This window comes from Aptenodytes forsteri, unplaced genomic scaffold, assembly GCF_000699145.1.
Source record: "Aptenodytes forsteri isolate BGI_AS27 unplaced genomic scaffold, ASM69914v1 Scaffold511, whole genome shotgun sequence".
In the NCBI taxonomy this organism is placed as follows: domain Eukaryota; kingdom Metazoa; phylum Chordata; class Aves; order Sphenisciformes; family Spheniscidae; genus Aptenodytes; species Aptenodytes forsteri.
In genome coordinates, this window is record NW_008794707.1 from 441,339 (window position 1) to 467,414 (window position 26,076).

At 41.0% G+C, this 26,076-nt stretch overlaps 1 protein-coding gene across 3 annotated transcripts in view; it reads right to left on the reverse strand.

Annotated features, from left to right (window-relative positions):
* Window positions 1-4,088: 4,088 nt before the first annotated feature.
* Window positions 4,089-26,076, reverse strand: part of PAMR1 (peptidase domain containing associated with muscle regeneration 1) — a 46,342-nt gene continuing 24,354 nt past the window's right edge. For 2 of the 3 annotated variants that reach the window (XM_009273667.2, XM_009273665.2), the window contains 5 exons: window positions 11,604-11,816; window positions 9,934-10,000; window positions 7,557-7,789; window positions 5,874-6,169; window positions 4,089-4,625 (listed from right to left, as the gene is read on the reverse strand). In XM_009273667.2, the coding sequence (XP_009271942.1) occupies window positions 4,089-4,625; window positions 5,874-6,169; window positions 7,557-7,789; window positions 9,934-10,000; window positions 11,604-11,816 (1,346 nt within the window). Of the gene's footprint in view, window positions 4,626-5,873; window positions 6,170-7,556; window positions 7,790-9,933; window positions 10,001-11,603; window positions 11,817-14,466; window positions 14,638-26,076 lie in introns of all 3 variants that reach the window. The other variant, XM_009273666.2, reaches the window with a different exon arrangement.

Consider the following 26,076-nt stretch of genomic DNA (forward strand, 5'->3'; position numbering starts at 1 on the left):
CTGGGGCGCGGCCTGGCCACGGCCACCCTGGCAGGCCCCTCTCCAGAGCAGGGAGGGTTGGACGGGCCGGATTGGACGGGCCCTCACAGCAGCTCGGCTCACAGGAGAGCACAGGGATGTCCTGGTGCGACCCCTCCTCCTGACTTCATCACTTTTGGGAACCGCAGCATGGTTTATGCTGGAATTTTCCAGATCCTGCTACCAGCCACAGGCTGACCTGGCAGCCCACTTGCCTGGCCTGCAAGTTGCAGCCAGGCCATGTTTGCAGCGTAGGGCAGGAAGTTCTCATCTCGTTCGGTAATGGTGCTCTTGTGGTGGGGCACAGGACACTCATGCCATGTCAAGACACTGCCATGCACCTTCGCTTCAGTTTCCCTCAGATGAGGCTCTACCTGCCAACCTCAGTGCTGTCTTTCCATCCAAGTCTGACCAACCTAATGTCCTGTTTCACAGGGAACAAACATTTCTGCCATAGCCTGTTCCCTCTGCACCAAGGAGGTGACACAGAAAGCCAGCAGCCATGTGGGATGCTCCCTGCTACAATAAGGAGCTGCGAGGCTGCAGGGGATGCACAGCCGAGCAAAGGCTGCCTGACCCTGCCCACCGCTTCTGCTCCCCCAGGACGCCTTTCCTGCAACCAAGCTGATTCCAGTACCTGTCCTTAAAAATGGCAGGATGCCGCTTAGTATGCATTCCCTAGTCCTAATCAAATACACATTTTTTCTTGTAATCTTAGCATGGACTTAGGTTTTCAAGGAAAACAAGTTACCAGGGCAATTCCATTAGAGTCACTGAAGGTATGCCTGAGAAGAGCATGTACTTCAGTATGTCCATTTCCTTACAGTGCTATTTTTCAGCTAAGTACCCTGGCTTTTGGAAGTAATTTAATGCACCCCCAGCCCCAAAAACATACAAAGGGAGAAGTATAAATCTATTGGAGTGAGTAAGAGTGCAGAGACTGTTTTGCTCTCTTTTTTTCATAGCAATATCTACGGCCTTTCCAGAATGCACAGCTCTCTTCCTCAGACGGAGTATGTGTTGCTATCCACATTGTGCTATTTCACACCCTTTCTCCAACAGATGGCATAGATCCTCACCTGTTTACAAAGAGATGATTGAAATAGTTTTGCATCTTAAAAATAGATCCTAGCTATCAAAGGGATTAGTGATTCCAGCTCACAGGTTGGTTTTCATCCCCTATTTTTCCTCATTATATATTAACCCCTGTTCTGCTCAGGCTGTAAGTGTGGAACTACTGTGGGTCAGCCTGCCAGACAGGATGGACAAGCTGATTTGTAATTCCTACGAATACTAGGCATCATACAGGTGCTTGGATATGTTGATATGACTGCCCACCCATACATGTGAATACATATGTCATATAACAATAGAAATAAAACATGTTTGCATTTAGAGATTAGCCAGGATTGAATCTAGGATTCAAACATCATTGAGGTCCAGAAGTAGAACCAAATGCTACAGCTAATTCCTCTTTCTATAAAGAACTATGCTAAAATCTGAATCCTGGGGTTGAGAGAAGCCTGGCCGTTTTCTTCTGTTTTCTTTGAAGAGCATCATGACTGTAAAAAGAAGGGGGGCTGAATTCTGCTGTGCACGCACAGCTGTAGCAACCTCCTCCTGTGATTTTCATTCCATGAATTCTTTCAAGTTTCTCTTCAAGAATATACTTTTGCATGATATACAGCCAGTGAAAAACTATATTGTTGCTGCCCAAGCCCAGAAACTTTCAGCTATTCCTTGCCAGATCTGTGAATGGTTTGAAGCCAAATGGGGATAGGATTCAATGCTGAGGAGGAGTTAGAGGATCAGTAAATACTAGTCATGGCTGATCTTTAGTAAAAGGAGAACAGTGAGGGCTAAAGCTGGAATTAACGCAGACTTTTGCAGATCTGTGTGGACTGCCTTGTTCTCTACTGGACAAATCCTAGAGGGAGAAAAAAACCACTTAGGGCCTCTTCTTCTCTCTCAGTTGTAGCAGTGGAGAACAATAATGCTATGGAGAGCAATGCAGTCATGGTGTCATAACAGAGAAAAGAACCAGCTCACAGACCTTTATGATTTCTGGTTTAGAAGATAATTTCTCTTACCATTAGAGTGTAGAGACTCTCATTTAACGTAATCATGGAAGAGCTCTGACTGGGCAAGCCAGGCTCCAATAAACAATTGTATTCCTTTCTCATTTCATTCTTCATTGACGGTGTTAGGAAGAAACACATGTTGACTTTCTGCAAATTTGCCCTTCTCCAAAACTGTCACCTAATTTCCTCTAGCCCCTTCTGTCAGCGGGGGAGTACCACACATTCACTGGCATGTGTTCCTCCCAGCAGAGGAATGAAACACATATTTTTCACATTTAATTAACAATTTTTGTTGCTGTTGTTGCCATGCAGTTTGTCAGCCAAACTTAATCTCCTGGCAGGAGGAGACAGACAAACAAGATAAAGAGAAGCAATATACTTTGGTTGTAGCCCTTCAACTTTTGGTTCAAGCAACATCACCTGGTCTTACTGCCAGTGAAAATAAGAAAAGTGCAAAAGCATAACACATTAAGTCTTTCTGCCCAGGAAAGCAAAAAATAAATTACATGGAATGACCTCCAATACTAATTGCCCTTTTAGCAGCAATTTTCAGATTCAAAAGTAGGTGGAAACTACTGAATGCTAAGAAACTCTTAACAAGATTTCACAGCATCAGAGAACCAGAGCTGAAATCAGACTTGTTAGCTTACAATTGCCATAGTCATGCAATACGCTAGGCAGAACACGACTTCAGGATCTGAGTCCTTCTTGGTGAGAGTACTAAATCCTTTCATCAGATCCCCAGACTTCACATCCAACTATTGCTGTGAGCTGGTTTGGGCACTGTAATAATTTGGAGGTCCTACAAATTCCAGGGTGTCATAGATGACTTATCCAGGAGTCATTACTGATGGGAGACGTTCCCCTGTCCCTCCTCCCCAACTTTTTCTGGGGCTCATCTCTAGTCTGTAGCCACAACTGAATAGAGAATGATTTAGTGAAAGAGCTAAGGACCACAAGAGGACAAAAGTCTCTCCACTGGACAATGTGCCCAATGGGAGAATCTTACACTTTGATGTCAAACAGTCCAGCCAAGAAAAGCCTCTGCTAAGTGTGAGACCTGGACATTATTCTTCATCCTGAAGAGCTACAGAGGAGTTGTTTTACCACAGAAGTATGTGAACTGATGGAAACCAGAAGTTTTCCTGAGGTTTTCACAGGTCTTTGAAATATTCCACATGGAAAAATGTTTTTAAAAGTATGTTTCAGGTTCTGTTCAGAATACAAGGTGGGAGAGAACTCCCCTGTACATTTCATTGCAATGATACCTGTACAATAGCAGCACTGGATTATTAAGAAAAAAAAATCTTGTTATTTATGTAGTAATTGAATTTTGTTCTAATTCTGCCTTTCAGTGTGCCTGAAGAGTCCCAAGTGAGAGTCACATGCAAATAGACAAGGGCAGTAGAGAGTCCCTAGAGTGTGACACAGATAAAGCAACAAGGAATCTAAACAATCTCAGACATGGGTATGTAGGTTAAAAAAACAAACCATGGTTTATTTAAATGTGTTAAGTACTTGGGAGGGAAAAAGATTACATTGTACTATGGCAATACAGACAGCACATACCATAACAAGCTCATCCATCGTAATGAATTCAGGCTACTCTTTCCAGCCTCCTAATCCGCTCAGTCACACAGATCTTTGGGAGAGGCTCGCAGTCGATTTCTCTAGGGGACTCCACACTACAGATTAATTTCAGTCAGAATTTGCTGTCCTGTTTCTGTATGTCAGACTCAGGAGCAGAGCATCATCCTCCTACCTGGGGAGACAGGTGAAATATGGCAAAACTTCTCATGCACTAAGACCCTCTGTCATGGGTTAAGTAAAAGTAGCCTGATGGAACATCTGATCCTAGGACAAATTACCAGGCTGTCTGCTTTAACCTTATCCCAGACATGGCTCATCACTGGGATGAGAAGCCTAAAGCAGCAGAGACTGAGAAACATATTATGATAGTTATAAAGTGCCATTTCCAGACACAGCTTTTTATTTCAGGTTCTTCTCAATCCAGTCTTTGAAGGGAAGAGCTTTGGTGTAGCCACTGTAGAGATCTAGGCTGCAAGTTTTATCATAACCCCAGCTCACTAATCCCATCAGGTGCCACCTTAGCTCAGGAGATGCTTTTCCTGGCAAAGTTATGGCTGCAATCCCACCAGTCTCAGCAGGGCAGATATTAGAAAAGGCTGTGTGGTCTTGTTTGGCACAGAACATGCTGTCAGTGATGCTGACTTGTATCCCATTATCCTCATACTGTTGCTCACACAACAGTGAATCCACCATCCGAACAGCTCCCATGCGGATTGTGTCAGTCTTGTATCCGGGCTCTTTAATGTCAGCCAATACCTTCCAGCCAGTAACCATTATTTTTAAATCCTCTGTGGATGAAGTCAAGTCATGAGAAGATGACAAGCAAATGGGTTGAACACGACTGCTGATTCTGGCTTTGTCCAAGAGTTTTATGATAGCTATGTCAGAATCAAGTAATATAGGGTCATAATTGGGATGCACTATGATGGCAGAAATCTGGGGAGGAAACAGAGTAGGAAGAATTGTAGAGTTAACAGCACTGGCAAGTCAGCAGCACTCTTTTCATACTACTATAATACATGTTAGTTTATTTTGCATACTTCGTCTCTACCCTCCACTCCCAAACTGTTCTTTCACCATATGCTCACTCAAATGAGAAACATGCAAAAAAATCAAGCATCTTCTGACTTTTTTTTTGGCTTGTTTTTATTGCATGAAACTCTTCCTAATGAAAAACAGACAAGGATATTATCAGCAAAATGGGGAGTTAATGTGCAGTTCAAGTATTTCCACTGTTTACTGAAAAGATTTTACCTGCCATATCATTTTCAGCCTGTAGAATTTGAAGGGGGGGAGGGGGCTTTGAATTAAAATGTTATCTTTTTATTGAAATTCAGCGATCTTCCCACCAAAAAAGAATACTAGCAATACATTACATAATGTTGGGGCCAAACCTTTACTGCTAGTTACCTTGATGAAACACTACAAGAACAGATAGGATTCCTATAAGGAAATACTGTAAAAAATAATATATTTCCTTACAGGAAAAGTCTGAAAAAGCTGGAATTAGAGAAAGAAACTAAAAGGGGGGGGGGAGGGAAGAATCAAATTAACTATGATTTCTTGGATAAAATCCATTAATTAACTTACATACCCCCCTACTCCAGAAAAAGAGACACACAGCCAAAATTGCTGTATTTCTCCTCATTTTGACTTCAACCTTTCTAGTTCTACTTGAAAAAAACAAACCACTCTGGTGAGCCTGAGGTGCTATTTTTGGAGCTGGAGTCGTATATAAACTTATTTTGAGTTTAGAGCTGTACAGCTTTGGGGCTGAGATGTGAAATACGCTCATGGCATCAAACCAGGATCTAGAGCACAAGTGTTTCCCTCATAAATTATGCTAATCACTTTTGACAGTAGCTGGCATCTCTTCTACTTTTTTTCTGGCAATATCACTCAAGACATTATGGCCCATGGAACCTGAGCTATTTTCTCAGTGATCTTCTGTGCTAGGGGGTGAACATGAGAGTTGGGCAGTGTCAGGGGAACTGAATGAACTACAGCATGTGTATTCCTTGTGCCATGACAGTTCTGTCAGTTGTGTCTCTAGATATGCATTTCAAAGAACAATGTGTAAAACAATATATTGCTCAAAGGATAACCTTTTTCTCCCCATACAAGACGGATGTGATCAGTATCTGTCTGTGCTCATCATTTTCCGCTCCCAGCAGACTTACTCACCCGCAGGTTCTGGATGGTCTTTTCATCCCTGTCATCGTCTCTGTAGAATTTCCCCAGAACCACCTTGAGCTCTGCTGTCTTGAGCACGATGGTCTTGCCCAGGTCAGTGACACAGTGAGCTGCCACCACCACAGTGCGCTCGTTCACCAGGGCCCCACTGCAGATAAGGATCCAGGCCCCTTTCCGGAGACTGTTCTCCTTCACCCCATTGGCCGTCCGATAGATTGCTGCTTGCCAGGGCCACCTGGTAGAGGTCACTGCCTTCTGAAGGGTGATGTTTTCTGCTTTTCCACAGACTGAGGAAACATGAACCAAGAATGAGGTAACGCCTTTTCCCCACCAAAGAATCTGAATATCACTCTTGATTCCTGCTTAGGATGTGCAAAAGAAACCAAACTGCAATGGTTAGCATGAGGGACAGCTTTCTAATTAACCTCTGTCTCCAACCTGCAAAATTATAATATAAGACTATTGTATATAGATTTTTAAAAAATCTTTCAATTTTTCCGTTATTATCTGAATTCCTGGCTGAAGTAGGAATGTGGATTTAGCACTTGAGCAGGTGAATTTTCATGACAACCTTATCAAGCTGCACTATAATGAGATGACTGCATAAAGAAATGGGAAGAACACCCCTGATTCTTGCTTATAATAAAACACCATAAAGCCAGCAGTACACTAAAACCCACCCTCGGCAGTCACAGAGTAATTGTGAGGTCCTCTCCTAGAACTGACCTTAGCACAGATGAGTTCATGCCTATGAGAACAGACTTATCTTGCAACAAGAACCTGGAAGCAAATGCATCTAAATCAACAGCCATCCTGGGTAAAAGAAGTTGTTCTGCCCTGTTCTAGGAATATATTACCTGGGCTCAGACCTGGGGTAAAATCTCCTGTATTAGGAAAGGTTTACTTCAGTTGAAAGAGTTACATCATGTGGTCACATCTTTTAGTCTCCCTTAGGACTTTTTTTTTCCTGGGACATAGTGTGTGCATGCTCACAGTGAAAAGGATTTAATGAAATACTTTTCAATATATGAGATGATCTGAAAGCAAACCCACAAACAAGAACTCTAAAAATTGCTTGATGTCAGGATCTACTTTTCACAGTTTGCCTGATGTCAGTAGTGGGTTATACCAAATCTTGTGATGTTCCTACCCTGACTTACTCTGTGCACTAGTTCTGGATAAGATTTTATCTGGACTTACAGTTTGCAACATGATCCCTTCCTTAGCAGGGTATATTAAAGGACGAGCCTCTTTAAAATGCAGACTCTCCATTCTATTGCTTAAACTTTGATGTTTTTGTCAGCTGTGTGCCAAAGCATAGAGATGAGAGAAAAATCACATTTGCAGTAAATAATACAGGAAAACATGAAGTGATAGTAGGAAAACATTTTTAAATCAGGAGAGAAACTCACTATACCTTTTGCTCAATGAAAGAGTAGAAAAATTGATGGCAAATTACAGTGCTGAAAGCTTGATCCCTTTACCATCACCTGCACAAGTTCTACTGGTGGATAAAAAGAGCCATATATCCTCCAAGCTTTATTGTTCCTATCTCCCAGCTGGAAGCATAGGCAGCCTACACCGCTGGGACTCCCTAATTACCTAAAATGAATACACATCCTGTTCCCCCATCCACCCAGAGATGTGTGCATTTTTTTTGCCTTGGAGACTCACTTGGAATACACACAGGGGCTCTCCCACTCCATTTTCCTGTCTTCAGACAAGTCCTCCTGCTGCTACCCAGGCGGCGGTAGAAAGGAGAAACACACTCATACTGAAGCTGAGTGTGCAGATGCTGGTACCCTGGGGGCAGGTCTCCAAATGGCAGTGCTGGCTTCTTGGTTGGATAGATTTCAAGCTTTTGCTTGCTGAATGCAGATGAGTAAAGTTGATGCAAAGGTGTTTCCCTGTTTCAAGGCACAAAGAACACAAGGTAATAATAATATAAAAGCGATCTTTACCATAGCTTTATCACCAGCTGTTTTAGGTATCATTTAAAAGCATATGAAGTTTGCTTGTGAAAGAATAAGGCAAAAATATCATTCCAACATAGTTTAGCAATACTCCCATTTACATCCCAGCTATTTTATTTACATATATATACACACATATATAAATACACATATGTTTATAAATTTTCTATTTGTGTCTCTTTTTTTTTCATTTTACAGTTTCTGGATTGCAACCAGAGGCAACCATTGCCTCTGAATGTGGAACAGTTTTTGCCATTCACAAAAGGCGTGAGATACCATGTTTTTAAATAAAGAAATTACACTGGAAGTTGGCATTGCCGTAATTAATTCTCACTAGAGAGGAGTTAGGCACATCTTTTCTCTAGTCAACATTTTAATAGGCAGTATTAGGAATCAATTCAGATTAAATCATGTTGATAAAGTTGCTTGACTTAGCAATTAACAGAGATAATTGCCTCACCACAGAGATTTCATAATTGCAATAATCACTAAGCTTCCATTTAGAAATTGTACTGATTAGCTGAAACATGGCACATAATTAAAAAAATAAATTATGCACCAGCCTAGATATGGACCATAAGCTTGACTACAGTCATACTTAAATCTGCATCACTTAGAACGTGTCCCTTGTTCTAATGCTTAAAAGCACCTATCTACAGAAAAAACTATTTACATCTGAAAAATTCAGCAGGAAATTAATTTCACTTGAGATTTCTGGTACTGCCTGCATCCAGAAAAGCCATAAGAATCGTTTTTCGCATGGTAATTCCATTTTTGATCACAGAGAGACACAGACTGCCTCCGCCATATAGAATCTGTGAGGCAATACATAACAGCACTTAAGGAAAGTAAAGTTATTAAGAACAAGAGCAATGGCAAGTTTCTTGTATTTTGGAAGAAGGATGAGAGCTGCTGTGGTCATGTTTAGACTGCCAGGGTCCCATTCCCTACTCACATGTGACGTTGCAATATTGCATAATCCACACTTTGCCTCACTATTAATCTATGAGATGGAGATCCTACTTCAAGGGATAAAAACAGTCCACGAACATGAGATGCCATCATGATGCTATGGAGGTGGGGGCATGTATGCACTCTCATACACCTGGTGTTAATATCTGAAACATTTAGCATAAAAAAACCTGTGTTCAAAAGTGAATTGGAAATCTAAGCAAGAAAAATCCCCTGATGGCTACTAAAGCCTCCTGATGGCTTCTCAGGGCCATCTCTACAATCATACATCACAAAGCTGGAGAGTGGCAGAGTGTTTGGGAACATGCTTGCCTTGTTCCTAAAGTCTTCTCTAGGCACCTGCTACTGGCCATTGCCAGAGATGGGATTTGGCTTGAGCTGCACCTTTATTCTGACCTGGTATGGCTGTTCTTAAGACCAAAGATGAGGACAGTTCTTGCCCTGCATCTAAAAATAAATGAATCGTATACTGCAAAAAAAAACCTGAAATGAGGAATGACTACTTGGACAAAAATGAACTTGAACATTGCAGCGTAACTGTTTCAGATTGGGCTTATTTCAAGAAATCAGCAGAAGGGTAAGCCCAGACAAGGTCCGATCTTTCATTCCTTCCTCCCCCCCTCCTACTCTACTTCCTCCTCTCCCCCATGCCCACCCCAAACTCAACTTTATATCAATTGTGCTATATTGCTTTGGATGGTGAAACTTAATGGGAGCAGATTACATTGCTATACTCCCTTCTCTCCTTGTGCTCTCCCCACTCATTTCTTCACTAAGACGGCATGAGTTTGTATTTTAAGACACAGTAGCCCCAAGGAGCTGTTCTCAGACTGTTCTCATAGCCTGTCACAAGCTTGCAAGCCTAATTCCGGTATTGTCCAGTAGTTTGCACATCTCTAGCTGTGCATTTCTTCCTGGCTGCCTCCAGCAGCTTGCAAACCTGTGCTTAATCAGACCTCCCCTCCCAGCAGTTCTCATTGCTCAGTTATCAGTGGAGTTGTAGGAATGGTTGCTCAGGCAGACTAAACACACAGGGTGGAAAGGAGAGGAGGGGAAAAGCAATCACATTTTTTCTTTAAACTGTAGTTGAGATATTGCATTCTCACCTTGACTGAACCTGCATTGGAAGCACTTTCTGTCTCACCAGGTCAGAGATCTTTGGCTCTCTGCAGGCTAGAAAACATATAATGTTGCACAGTACTTTTCCACATTCACAGCTCAAGTGTTATGGTTCATACTCATTTCCACTCTTTCCTCTCACTAGCTATAGTGGACTGGATTAAGAAAAGAGGCAGTAAGTTACATGCATTAAAATAAAGATAGGCCCTAACACCTAAAGCCTTGGAAAAATACTTCCCCACACATCGCCAGATCTATTCCATTTACAACGGTGGAAGCAACTGAACGTCTTCTGCACTGGCGCTTTCAGCCATGGAGGAAGATTCGTCCATCAGTGTGTCTGAATGCCAGATTTACACCACCACAGCCGATGGTTTGGAATCTGAGCAAACTTTTGCAATAATGGAATTATATATAAAATACTTAATTTCCTTCTGTGTAGCCACACACAGCTAATCCCAGTGACTCGGCATACAGAGAAAGGCTGCAGGATGTTACAGACTTCTAAGAGTCTGTTTGCTTGTGCACCCATTGGAAGGAGCTGGAGGTTCTGATTCAAAGGAACACCTCAGTTACCTGAATATGCACAAAATAACAGAAGGGAGATCCAGGATTTCTAATTTACTTTAAGAGCAGGATAAAATATTCAGGTTTATCAGTTCAAGTAACTCTGCCAGGATCTCCTTCCTGGTGCGCACAGTGGAAGAAAGGGAATCTTGCAGGATGGATTTTATCTGTATGCCTGAGCACTTGTATTCTGTGGGATTTGACAATATCTAGCTCTTTGTGATTCCTGTATATATTAACCTTTATGTCACTATCAAAGTTAACATCAATAAAGACGCTTTCCACAAATTATTATCATCAATAAAGATGCTTTCCACAGATTATTATATGCTTCAGGGAGAGAGTATTTCCATCTAAAATAACAGAATAAAGCAAATTCTACAGGGGACAGACATATTTCCTTATATTATCATTACTTCAGTTAAAAAAAAAAATCCATTAAAATATGTGTCAAACAATTGCTTTGGGAAAATGAATTTGGCAGTTCCCCAGCCCAAATTCATTCATCCATTCATGGTTTCAGACAAGCTTAGAGTAGCTCCAGGTCAACAGCATAATTCCCTTTTTAGCAAAGTATTTAAAGATGTGTTTCAGTGTTTTGATGAATACAGATAGTTTAAGCATGTCCTCAAGTGGTTTTCTGACCCAAACCTTCAAGGCTGCAATCTAAAGGCTTGGCCTTTTACACTCATGACTGGTCCCATTGACTTAAAAGGATTGTGAGAGGAGAGCTTGGCCTTATGACAGCAACTCTCATGAGACAATTATTTCCTTCTATTTCAATTCCCTCCTGATATTCTTTGATTTTGATCTTACACAGGTTTGATCCTAGAATGAGGGTAATAAGGGTCTTAGGGAACATTCCTTTCCATGTTTAAAGATGGAAACATCATCTGGAATTGCTGGCATCTTCTCTGGCTGAGTTTAGCAGCCAGTAGAGCTGGCAAACTACCAATCTCAGTATCAGGTGTCAGTCAGACAGTTTATTCTCAGCAAAAATGATTGTTTGGTGAGTGTAAATTATATAAAACAAACTCCAGTAATACCATAGCAGCTTTTGTGAGTTGTGGTAAGAAAGTTTGTAAACTACCTTTTATGCAGATTGGCTGCTTCCCTGACCATTCTCCATCGTCTTGGCAGGTCCTCTGTTCATTCCCACTAAGAACATACGAGTTGTTACAAAAGAAAGCAATGACTGTGCCAATTTTTGCATAGCGTCCATTCAAGAGGCCAGTGTCTTCTACTACTCTTCTGTAGCCATTGAGTGGGCCACCAGGATCTGAGCAGTTTTTTTCATCTAGAACTAATGATAGGGGAAAAAATAGTAACCATTTCATCAAGTTCACAGCATTATTTTCACCCATCATATTGTTTGTCATTTCATTCAGATGTTACTACACAATCTACACTATATTACAGATGCCTTTGGGATCTCTGTCTTTGGAAAGATCAAATATTAAAGAAGAAATTATAATATACAGATGTCTGTTTATAACACACACTTTAGTCTTCACTGAAAGCATAAGATTCTCAAATTGTTAAAAAGACCTTAAAACGTATCTGACAATCCTGAAAAAGAACCTTGACTTTACATGATGTTAATGTCCCATTAACATTAACAGGGCTACTTCAAGAGCATAAAAGGATGCACTTAAACTATTTGCAGGAAACAGGCCCTTGGCATTCTTTTCCCTTTTCTGTACTTTCAGTACTTCACTGGACTTGGATAATAAAACTAGACTACTTAATTTTACTTTTATGTTTGGTTGCATTTTGGTTCTTAGCACTGAGAGAGATATCTCAGTAATCCAGGGAAATACGGGAACTGAAAGAGAACATATATATATATTTACTGATACTAAAAATTTAATATGGAAAGCTTACTCATGCTAGGTTCTGCCTATAAAACCTCTTTTACTTCCTCCTTCCCAATATTTTCCCCTTCTTTTTATGTGTTGTTTTTTTTTCTCTCAATAAACTTAAATTTTTGGCCTAAATCTGGATGACAGTATTCCCTATGTGATGCTAATAAATGCTTTTCTCTATATTTTTCACTCCTCTGCTCTTTGTATTTAGCAGCTGAAAAGGTACTTTTTTTTTCCCTTTGGATTTCATCTCAGTTTTCTTGTCAGGCTGACAGTAACATGCAATTCTGTTTAATTCCTCTGTCTGATGTCTCATTGCATGATAACCAGTGAACATCTAGTTTAGACAGCTAGTGTTAGTGCTGCTCTGCTTATGGAGGGCTGAGAAGACTAAGACATATCAATTGACCAGAAATGACCTGTTCATGTCATTGCTTCAGACTCAGCTACCTGCTGAGCCTCACTTCACAAAAGCACCAATATATAACAAAGCACTTAAACATTTATTTAAATCCCTGTGGAATCAGCACAGTAACAGTGCATAGGTATGGCCCTGTCCTGTTCCCGTATCTTCATGTCACCAGACAGCCCAGCTCAGCAAAGCATGTAAGCATGTAGCTAACCATAACAGTACAAGTTCAATGAAGAGCATATGCTCTTAACATTGAGTATATAATTCAAGCTAAGCATTTATTTCAGTGCTTTCTTTAACAACATTGGATTTTAGCATATGCTGAAGGTTATATATGTACTTAAATACTTTTCCACGAGTCATATTCAGTAAACAAAGAGGACGTCTGAACTTCCTCTCAACCAGGAGAAAGGGAGAAACAGAGCCCTGTCTCCTTTTAATTTGGCTCCATTGTTTTTTGTACCTCACAGGCTCTCTCACTTGTGAACCATAGATGACTGATAACTTGATAGCAGCTAAAGACTACAAGGAATCACCCACAGTATAATGCTTTATTTGCAAGTTGCTTTCTGCACTGGTATCTAACCTAGTGGCATCATCTGATGAGTAGAGTGCTTGTTTCCAAATGTACCTAAGCTTGACCAAATAAGTCAATGAAGGTCTTCTCTTATTTCATCCTATGCCTATCAGTAACTTGAACAATAATTCTCTTCTTCCCTAAGCTCAGGGTTATGACTTTTTTGATGGATGAAAACCAAAGAGAAAACATCTGTGAAGGAGAGACCTAAATTATACCACCTAGCACTTCAGTAACAGCCAAGTCTAGAGACAGATCTTTCAATAGATCTTTAGCCAGGGACATCATGCAGCAGGGACTTTACCACAATCCTGATATTACACTTACTGCAACTGGAGACGTTCTCTCTAGATAGAAGAATGCCTATTGCTTGCTCTTTCAGATGAACTTATATACAGCTTTTTCACAACACTCCCCCCAAAATTTACATTGTTTGGACAACACACTTGTAAAAGCACTTTTCCAATTGATACAAATTATTCTGGAATATGGAAATAAAATTGTGCAATACAAAACAACTAAAGAAAAATTAAAAGTCTCTTTGGATGAGAAGAAGGGGCTTGGAATTTCCCAGCTGAATCAATATGAATGGCAGGCATGCCAACTTGCACAGCCAGAATGAATGGAAGTTTCTCTTTTATCAATTTTTCTCTAGGATGGGAATTCTGTTGAAATAAGTCTCGTCTTCATGCAGTAAGCCCCTAATCACCTCCACAGAGTGCACCAGACTTCTGCAGAGAAGGTATCAGAGGTACATAGTAATGTAAGTAGCTATCCATTGTTGCACAATGTCCCTCACTTGGTTTTGGTCCTAGACATTTTCAGTCTGTGTGTAAGAAGGATGTATGCCTAAAGTCTTGGAGGAAATTATTTTTCAGTCATTTGATGTTTCAGTCAGACCTTTATATAGGCAAGTCTTGCAGGCTTGGGCTCCAGCAGAGTAAAATAAGAATCTCTACTGCTTCTTAAAGACAGGAAAACAGAACATCATGTTAAGCCACGGATCTACCAAATTTCAAGTGAGATTTGGATAGTCTAGTTTCATGTGAATACATTGGCTGAAACATTTGATAAGAATCAAAACTTAAAGTGACCTTACCACATTCAGGATGATGTGTTGACCAAATCCCATCAAGCTGACAGTAGGCAACACGGCTGCCTTTTAAGCTGTAACCTGCGTTGCACTTGAAGTAAACCTGGGCCCCGTATTTAAAGTCATCTCCTTCCACAATACCATGAGCGGGAGCACCTGGAGTCCTACACATCACCACTGACAGTTCAGATATTTCAAAAAAATCCACTTTATTACAAAAACAGGACTGTGTTAGGATGATTCTTTATTTTAGAACATTGAAAAACCAATTAAAATGGGCACAGGAGTCAAAATTACAAGACAGGTATATACCAATCTTTAGAAAGTTGTTTAGACATCAGTTCTACACACACTTACATATATGCCACTTTTCAAAACGTATCTAGATCCATTCAGTTCAATGGGATGACTCAGAAGTGTGAAGTGATCATGTGCATAAGTGTTTGTATCATTAGGGCTCATTTGCTCAAAATATTAGTACTTGAAGCACTTTCCATCTTAACAGGGTTTTGAATGAACTACCATGCTTGGTCAAGAAAAAATTTAGATCCTTAAAAGCCTTATATTGAAATTCTTTTAAATTCCTCTTTCCATTTTTATGTAGTTTTTCAGATAACCTCACTGAAATATTAAAGCATCATTATTTGTGTAGATCAAACATTATCATAATGACATTAAAAAGGAACCTTGATATTTACCAAACTGTGATATTTACCCTTTCCACAGGGTTTGCTCTGTAGGGGAAAATACTTACAGACAATGGTCTATTTAACTACTGCAAGTAGTAAATATTAGATTAAACATCGTAAGCAAGATTTCTCTGAGAGCATCAAACCAGCCATACTAAATCGGAACAAAGGTCCGTCCAGCACAGAAACCTATCTTCAATGGTGGTAAACAGTAGATTTGATGGGAAGAATATAAAAACATAGCAACCATACAGAATACTTTCCTGGCATATTCTGGCAGTGTTCAGCAATCTGGGGCTCAAGGACTACCTGAACTACAATGGTATTTTTGGTATAACATAGCCTGGTGATTTTTTTTAACATTAATTTGTCTGAGAATTTCCTAAACTCAACTACATCCTTGGTGTCCACAATATCCTGTGGCAATGAGTTCTACATACTAAATGTTTTGTGAAAAATACACTGCCTTCTTTGGTTTGGTTTCTAGCCACCTGAAAATTTCAGTTGGTGCCCTGCTTTCTCCGTTACGAGAGACAGAGAACATCCATGCCCCATTCACCTTCTCCAAGTCACTTTATAAGACCAATTTTCTGTATGTAGAAATTATATATATGTATTTCTGTATGTAGAAATTACGACAATGTAGGAAACACAAGTTTTAGTATCTACACAGTTATCCATTTCTCTGTGTGTCTCTGGCTTTGCCTGGCCATTCATTGTGGAAAACTGCACAGGAAAGGATTCAGTGCAAGATTTAGATATGTGTATGGGTTTTTTACCTGGGAGCTGTGGTACTCCGCTGAAGATAGATGAATGCTAAAGAGATCATCCCTACTTTATGCTTTTAGAATTTGACTTTTTCTGTTTTGCCTCGTAGCTAGTTGCTTACTAACCTACAGCCAAATTTTGATCCTTACACTTCCAGAGGAAAAACTTTTCTAAGGCCTCAGCCCTGTAATCCTTACACAGAACACACATGAATGCATCTATTTATATGGACTGTGGACCATCCAATTATTCACATAAGGAAGAGATTCTTGAGTAACAGTCCTAAAGCAGCAGCATTTGCAAGAACAAGGCTCCACAGAAATTCCCCTCATTTTACGGATTACTACAAACATCAAACAATGAGTCAGCAGAATCATTTGTGCACTAGTAAGCACAAGTCTTAGAAAGAAAAACCGTCTAACATTTAAGCATTTGAGAAAGGCCCAGACTCACTGCTCCAAATCACAACACATCCAGTTAGGGGAGCTCAACATTTCCTCTTGGCTGCAAGTGTTCTGCATCAGTGTCATCTTTAGTGAGAGAATAATGATAAAAATTCAACAAAACTCATTCCTAGCCCTTGACGTTTCTCATGTGAAATATAGGCACACATACATATACGTGCATATATAGGTGCATATGTGTATACACAAGCACATACATAAAGGAAAGGGAAATAATGGGAGCATAGATTTTCTAGGTGTTTTAAATTCTCAGAACACTTGTCTTCCCAGTCATGATCTGTGTATTCCCAGTCACTCCCTCCATATCTTTCTCTGAACAGCAATTCATTTCACTATATTTATATTTCTCTCTTTCAATGTAAAGTCACACTCAGCTTGTCAAATGCGAAAATAAGGTGATTAGAAACATCTGTGCACCACTCAGAGTTCTCCTTTTTATCACAAATACAGGTTTTCTGTTTTGCTTGTGGTCCAGTTCAGCTCTGCAGAACAAATGTTTTGATGCTTTTGTGTTCTAGGTCCATCCTGGAAAAAATGTCACCAAGCTACACTTACTTTTTTTTCCACAAACTATAAGTATTTGTTCTTGTTCAGTCTCCTCAGTGATTAAGATATTTAGTTTTGATTTGCTCTGGTTGCCAGACTTTCTTTAGATTCTCTGTGCCAGTGTGACCCAGCTGGAACAACTCTGGTTTTATTTATGATGTAAATTCAGTGCTTCGTGCACAGATTCATTTAGTACTGGAACTGTGACCTGGAGTAGAGGATATGGAGGCAGAAGGTCATGAGATCTAATCATAGCTATAAAACTGTAGCCATGGGTAAGTTGCTTCATCTGCTGTATCTAACAAATGAGAGCACCCCTTTTCTCACAGGGATATTATAAGCATTAGCTCCTACCCACTTGTGTCACAGAGTCACCGTGGGGTTTCTCTAATGGCAAAACAGCTAAGTATTATTAATAGACGTGTCCCTTTTGTTACCCATGCCTTTTTCTACTGGTTGTCTGTTCTCTTGTACCACAGGATCTTTCCTCATGGTCTGTCCTATCCTTTAAACTTCGCCACTGGAGGCACAGCTGCTCATTTTTAATTTGGATCATTTTATAAGTTCATTCTTTCTCTCTACAAATTAAATGTGTTTTGGAATCCTGAGATGTTCCGTGCATCTCAGTACCACACCTGAGCTTTCTGTTTTCAGCTATATTATCTAGCCTGAAAGTCACATACAGTTACTTTAGTACCTGCCTCTAGTGCTTTGGTTTCAGCTCTATAGCTTTTTTCCCTCTTCAGTTTGACTTGCCTTTTATCCCTTTCACCTAATATGTTTCAGGCAGCTCTTCTGCACCTTTTCCCTTTACTTGTGAACACTTCAGACAATAGAGTTTTGAACAGTTGTTGTGAAGGAAATCCTAGCCCCTGTGTGCTTCATCCAATTCTCTCTTATCTTTTTGTGGATAGCTTCCCATCAAGAGTGTGAATTTGACTGGCTCTTACATCTTTCAGAATGTGCAGTATACTCCATTGAATTTTAGGACAGCCTCCTTTGTTTGAGATATTTTATTGAAGTCTTTCAACATTGTCTCCTGGTGTAAGACTATATCCAACTCTCCAACAGATGTTTTTCAGAAGTCAAAAAGAAAGGAAAAGAACATTTTGGAAATGTCATTCATACCTAGCTCTGCCCTTACACACACTAGCCATAAAATCCAACCACCTGAGCTGACCCAATTCTCTTCAGTTTCTAAGCTCTCTAAGATACTTATTTGATATGATTTCAGATTCCCTTGCCTAGCCAGGATGGGCCTGATCCTGCTATCTACTGAGTATTTCTGAACATCAGTCCTCCTTCTCTGCGTGGTCCAGCTTTCACAGTCATGCGGGCTGGATCCCCCTCACAGCCCTCACCTACCCACAGCCATCCCCATCCCACCTTGTATCCACCCCCAGCTATACCTGTGCCTGGTCTACCCTGACCGCTACAGCAGAGACGGGGCTGTGAGCCGTTTGGACAGCACTTCCTTGGGAAGCAGGTGGTGGGCTGCCCAGGAGCACTCCATGGGCTTGAACCATTCCTAGGCCACTAGTTAGACTGCTCTGCTCCATATAAAATAAATGATTCCTACTGCCCTGTGAGTCTGGCTTCCTACCTGTAAGGTGTCTTAGATGTGTCATTTCTGCTGTGTTTGGCTATAGCATTACTTGTCCATAGCAAAATGAGAGAGGAAGGAGTAGGAAAATCTGTCTTGATAACCCATGGGAGGACTTTCTCACTGACACAGCAGTGGTTAAAGAAGAACTGGCATCCATAGGTCTTATCCTACTTAAAGGCCTTATCAACATTTCCCTAGTGTTAGTGCAATGCCCTCTGAATAGCAGTCACTGCCCAGCTTTTCACAAGATTAATACCTTACCTTTTCTCTCAGTGCACTTTGCAAAGCAGACAGAGGAAGAAGCAAAAGACAAGGTAGAGAGCTTCAGACAGAATTATCTATGAAATGTACCATGAAGTCAGAAATACTCACCCCAAACTGTAAGGTTTGAGACAACCCTGCCAAAATGGAACTAAGTGTGTCAGGATTTCAGGTTGCAGTGCTCGGTCTCTGCACCTTTCTCTCCACAAACAGAAGACCAAAGCCACCAGAAACCCACAAAATGGACTAGGTGGCTGCAAAATTCTACTATGATATGGTAATGGACAGCCAAATATGAAAGACATTCATTCAACGTCTGCTAAAAAAAGCCTGAACAACCCAGAGACTCCATGAGGGTCAGGCTGATCCCATTCTTCATGTCATAGTGTCATCACACCTATAAAGATTCTGGTGAATTTATATCTAGAAAACAATAGGAAAACTGGAGAGATTTCAGGGAAAGGTGAAACTAATGTTAGGGAAATATAATCTTGAGAGTGACTAAGAGCTAAGAATGACCACCCTGGTCATGCAAAAGCTAAAAACTACAATAATCTAAAAGCTAAAACCAGAAATGGTACAGTAAAATGTTTAAAGGAAGACAAAGAGGTATATTCAGGCAGGATAAAATTAAGAACAGAAGAATTCTTACTCAAGAAAAACTCTATAAAAGTCTCCTTGACAAATGTTTGAAAGGCATGGTATGATGTAAGTGGAAATGATATGAGTCTCATCATTTGAAAAACCCAGAGACCATGAGGGTCAGGCTGATCCCATTCTTCATGTCATAGTGTCATCACACCTATAAAGATTCTGGTGAATTTATATCTAGAAAACAATAGGAAAACTGGAGAGATTTCAGGGAAAGGTGAAACTAATGTTAGGGAAATATAATCTTGAGAGTGACTAAGAGCTAAGAATGACCACCCTGGTCATGCAAAAGCTAAAAACTACAATAATCTAAAAGCTAAAACCAGAAATGGTACCATAAAATGTTTAAAGGAAGACAAAGAGGTATATTCAGGCAGGATAAAATTAAGAACAGAAGAATTCTTACTCAAGAAAAACTCTATAAAAGTCTCCTTGACAAATGTTTGAAAGGCATGGTATGATGTAAGTGGAAATGATATGAGTCTCATCATTTGAAAATTGAAACTCCAGCAAAAATAAAACTGGAACAGACTTTGGAGAGAACAGGGCGGCACTAGCAAGCCCATTCTGAGCTGAGAGATTTTTTTGGTTTTAATTTTTCCATATTTTGCTACACAATGTTGTTCCTGGGAAGTTCCACAATTAATCTATACAGGCATATAAGTAACCCTTGTCACTTTAGGGTCTTGAGGCGAGTTTTGGCCTGATACAGCTCTGTACAGTTCATAAGAGAGCATAGTAGGAAGGGATAAAACAAGGTGGCTACAGGCACTTCTGGCAGAAATGCTCAATTGTGACAGCCCAGTTGTTAGAGAGAGAATAAAAACCAGAGCTGCCTCAAGTGTCTATATAACAAACTCACAGATTCCTGATAAAACTTACTACCCTTCTTGCCTCTTACTTTGGTGTCTTGGAAAAAAGAAAACAATATTTCTGTCCTATATGAAACATTAAAATGGCTCCACGTTTTACAGACAACTTTCTGCAATCTGAAAAAACTAGACTAGAGGAACAGTAAGTTCCTGAATTTTTAAGTAAAATGTTCCATTATTAATAATAACAGTGAAAATTCCTCTCCCTTTTAAATTATATGTAAGAGACATTCCTTAGATCTGAATTATCTGCCATTTAGAAATAGTTTTCATGCTCATTTTATCACCAGTGAGATAAATTAGATGATCTCTTGAGCTACACTTTTCTCTCTTCAATGTCCTTCTAATCCTGCCTGATGGAATTATCATTTGCTTTTGTCCCAGGGTCCCTTCATTAAATGAACACCATTTTTTTCTGCTGCCTTCCTCTCACCCACTTCCTCGTTAAATAATATATATCCGTTCACACATATCATACATTATCTCTAAATTCTGCACAACCTTTCAATAATATATTGCATGCCTGAAATAAATCTAATTGCTCATTGCTGGTACTAATAAAAGGTTTACATTTCCATTTTTGTCTCCCCTGAAATATTAGGTGCAAGAGCTTGTAATTGTATGGAATTTTGTTCTTAATTTGCTTACAGAATTTTTTAATACTGTTACTGCTAAAGAAATTTATCTTGTTGCATATTCCCAAGTCAGAGTTTGACTTTCAGGCTGACCTGTGCTAATGTATATAGCACATTTTGACTATCTAGTAGTGGCTCTGGGGAACATTTTTCTATGTACTTGTAATATTGCTTTCACATAAGTTGTGCGTGCTGGCATGCTTAGTGGAGGCCAAACACTGAAAATGGCCACAGAAACTGCACTTGATAACAAGTAGGGGAGTAAAGCCGCTTCTGCTGTTATGAATCCTAGCATATGTCTTCTGCAGCGAGAGAGCGCTATGGACTTGCTTTGGGACCCCAGGTGCCACCATCCTAGCCAAACCAGTCTAATGACTGTCAGAGAAAGCCTGATAGAGACTGAAACTGAAGAAATTTAAATAACTATCCTCAGAAAGAGGACATTTTGTCAGGAGGAAGCCTAAATTATATTCTTTTCTCCAGTGAATGCTATCATGACCCAGCATGCTGCTAAAAGCCACAGCAGCCCCTGAGCCAGAGAAATACTGCGCAGGGAACCTCAGCATCAGGATTTTTGATCCTGAGCTTTGGGGTTTCCTGGCTTCATAGCAGTGACTGGCATGTGCTCTGGAGCCAGAGAACCTGGAAGCCCCAGAAATCACAGCTCCAAGATGCTGTTGCTGGAGGGAGCATGACATTTTTTTTTTCTCTCCGATTAAGAAAATAATAATTAAAAAAAAATGCCAGCAGAAAATAAAAATGTCTTTGAAAATTTACTGCTATGAAACCATTCTAATAGAAAACTCCCGGCCAGCTCTATCTACATGCACCTCATGCAGCTCACTGCTATTTGCAGTCGCTGCCGATAGCCAAGCCTGCTGAAGTCAATAGTGGTAAATCCCATCAGGTTTGTCTTTTGGCCTGCAAGTCTCTGATTTGATCAAATTCTTTTTCTTGGTTTAACTTTTGTTTCAAGGGCAAGTCTGATTACATGACTACCTGAGTATCATTATGTAACAGTTCTTAAAGCTTACAATCTCTGTATTTCCCAAGGTTTTTATAAAATTAGTGTCTGTCTGCGTTTTACTGCTGGGGAAGCTATAGCATGGAGATATCAAGTGATTTACCTGAAGGCAAACAGTGAGTGAGTGGCAGAGCTAGGAACAGTTCTGTCATCTCCTGATATTCTTACTACATTTGCATTTAAACTGACCCAGCTTTGTGCAGAAATCAGGATTAAATAATTATACCATTATGTAATCCACACATTATTCTCAGCAGCAGTGTTTTGTACAAAGGTGATGGAGCCATATGGGAGCAGATAGATAGTTCAGTGTGCCTGAATGCAAAGTACAGGAGTCAAGGAGGGAACCAGCCATGAACAGCTTAGCAGTTACTGCTGGGTATTGTGATGCCCTTTGCAAAGTCCTGTGAGTAAAGGTCTTTTCTGAATTCAGACTTACAGAATTTGTTGTCTTCACTCATGAGCTCTGTCAGTCCATGTAAATCTCTGATACCATTTATTCCTACATTATCCCTTCTTGCCCCAGCGTGCATCCACAAAGTGAGGACGCCTCAGGTTCTCACAGGGTTTGCTGGCAGAAAAGAACAGATGTGGGGGAGGACCCAGATGGCTCTCCTGAGACATCATCCCTCTGCAGCTTGGCATAGCAGCCCAGAGACAGTTAATGCCTAACACATAAGCCCATGGAGACTAGCTTTAGCCAAAAGCATAAGGACACTGGCTGTCAAAATGTTTTTGGAATGGCTGTGTCCTCAAGGAGGGAATGAGGTGAGGGATTTCTGGAGGCTGTGGCTCAGAATGCTCAGGAGAACTGCTTTTTTATTCCTTCTCATAAGCAGTGAGCAGGGCTTTCAAGCAAGGATATGAGTTTGGCAATGGATTTGATGAAATAGTCCGCCAGCATTGGGAGGCATCAGGCCATCCTGCCATCCTGAGGCAGTGTGGCTCTGCACTCTCCTCTGCGCAGGGCTGCCAGACCTTGATATATCAGGTCAGACACAGTATGAGGCAGGAGCCCTGACTCCAGACTTATGCTTTAGGAGTCCCAGTGTTCTTGTCTGGCTCCTGTCTGCCTTCAAGGTTCTCTGCATGCTGGGATCATGGGCATATCATAACTCTGCTGATAGCAACATTGGATTCATGAGGTTCTGCAGCACGTCAGAGAGCAAGCTGTGTAAGTTGTGGTGGGAACGTCCTTCTCTGTGACACTGCTGACACTCTCCCTGAGCCTGCAATCATTTCAGCACAGGCTTTGTTCCTACAAGGAGCTCAGTTCCTGATGGTATTTTTTGATGGTACTTACACTCAGGAAAGAGCCTGGCATCATCTGATGCTGCTCTAAAGATCAACTCTCAGCTCAAGCTCTCTTGAATAAATCGTAGCAAACACTGTGGGATCCACCCTAAGGACATTAACCTTCTTGCCATGACCTCCCTGAACCTACCACCTCTCCTATGCTGGAGAGCGCTGGTGACTAGGAAGCTGCACACTGACAAGCAGCGCAGCTATTCTCCTCCAGACCCTGGCAAGAGCTGGATGTGAATGAGAGCAGGAGAGGCTCGATGGCATTAGCTTTGCTATGTGATCATCATTCTTCTCCACAGCAGGAACAGACTGCTGGGAGCTGAACCACTTTGGAGGACACGTGGTCTTGGTCAGGAATCTCTGAAGGAAATGCTTTCCGGGGGTGGTGTGTGTTTACACAGGCCATGTCTGAGTGGGCTGGTGATGTCTAGCATGCTTGCTTGTCTTCTTTGTTGCCCCTCAGAACTTTTACTTTTTGGAGCTGGCAAGCTCTGTGTTTTAGGTGAAAAAAGAGTGTGGTTGCAACTTTCACAACCAGCAATGAGAAGAGGGTGAACAAGAAAAGCGAAGAGTGCTAAGGTCTGGGTTGAAAAAAATTTTTTTTTAAAGCAAGACTCTCAAAGCAGAGAACAAATACATGCAAACACTGCAGCAGATCCTGTACAGGAAAGGGCAAGGAAACCACTGTGATAAAAAGGTGTTCACAGTGATGGCAGTGTTTTCTGGAATAAGGAGACTCTTGGACCTCGAAGAACAAGGATGCTTTGAACAGCTACAGCCACACACCCAAGCAGCACTGTTCTGCTTGGTCATGCCTGTCACCACAGACTCAGAAATGAGTGGGTGAGGCTTTAGGCGGGGCTCTCAGAGGTACCTCCAACCTCTACGTTATCACAGGCACTTTAGCCGGCAAGACTAAGATACTAACAGCCAGCTCCACAAAGGTGCCCATGTCACAGTGATTTCAGTAGCTAAAAGAGCAAATAGGTGCCTAAATGTCACTTAGGAACTGGCCTTCAGTATCAAATACAAGTCCTGGAAGGGTAAAAAGGATTATTGCCCAAAAGTGTCCCGCTGCATTGCAGTAGCTTCCATTCAGGTTGCTAGCAAGGGAGGATTTGGGATATACTATCTCTGCCCTCACTCACTTGTGTTTCAAAAGAGCGGTAACTCTCCACCCTCCTTCATGCCTCTTGTGATGCCCCAGGACACATTCGCCCAGCTCCAAGCCCAGCTCCAGCCATAGCTCATGCAGAAATGCTGGGACAGGCAATTCACCACAAAGATTTTTGGCCTTAATTTATGTCCCATGAAAGAGTCCTGGAAGTTCAAATCTCCTCTCATTGTTGCATTTTGCCAGTCCTCACATTAATCCTGGAAATGTCAAAAGGAAATCATAACAAAAGCAGCTGATCAGCCAACCCCAAGTACCAGAGAGAGTAGATTTCCAGTCCTGTTCTCTGGGCCTCTTCGCTTTTGCAGTGGTTCCACCAGCTAGGAAAAATTACACAAAACTATGACGTAATCCCTACTGAAATCCAAATCTTTTCATTCCCTTCCAGCCAATTGGAACACACCCCTGATGTTTTCCAGCTCCCTGCTTCTGTGAATGAGACAGTATCCATGTGAAAATATGCTTGGATCACCCACTGTGATTTATTCATCCGGAGGCAATTTGGAGGTTGTTGCTTACAATTAGCCACTTGATCTTTATCAGCATTGTTCTTAGCCCTTAGAAAGCTGTGTCTCTGGATACAACCTTTCCGGTACTTGGACGGCCTATTTACTTATACAACTGGACCTGTTTGTGCATGGGATACTGGAGTGAGTGAAATCCTAACGATCCTCAACATTCACTTTATCAGTGGCAAGAACTATTATTTAGAATAAGTTCCCCAATGTGTCCCTTGAAAAACATCACAATATCACACTGCAGAGGAGAGCACTATCTGCTCAGGGGAAAGATTGTAGGGCAACAGAGAAGCTTATATGCTCATTATTATACCAAATTACAAAGGAGAGTAAATAATCTTGAGGTGTTTCATTTTGGAGATGTCAGCTTTCCAGCTAAACAGGTACAAGCCCAGGCAATGCTGGATGAGAAAGACACTCTAAATGCATATTGCTTTGAAACAATGTTTGTGAATGTGCATTAGCTGTAACAGGAAAACACCATTTAATCATATAGATTCATCCTAGCATAGCTGACAGAATAGTTTATTCAGCCTTTTGCAGGGATCTGAGCTGGATTTCAGACAGAAAGGAAGATCTGGCATTGCCTGTTTAAGAAAAAGAGATGGAAATTACCAAGTATTGAGATGAGAGTGTAGGGAAAAAGAAAATGAAGGGAACTAAAAAGCGGGAGAGTACTAAGGAAGTAGCAGGGCAATTTGGTTGGCTGTGAAATGCAGTTCCTGAGCTTTTGAAGAAACCAAAGAGGAGTATGGGAGCCATAAGAAAGAGCAAGTGGGATACTGCCTGGTCGTTTGTGTCATCATTCCTACCGCCTGGGGCCATTCTGCCTTGGCAGTGCTTTGTATCAGCTGCAAACAGTGTGCAAGACAGTGAAATCATGCCCACGAGCACAACAAAGGTAGCTTGCCTCAGAGAGTGTAAAATCCTAAAGGAGGAATGAAGTCTTTGAATGAATTTGGGGGGGGAAAGAACGAAACTGTCAGCATTTAAGCATACTGGTTATTCCAGCAAACTTTCAAAGTAGTTTTAAGGTTACTCCAAAGCACTGCAAGAACGTGCAGTCTGTATGCTTGCACCCCAGAAGCTACAAACAGTGTATC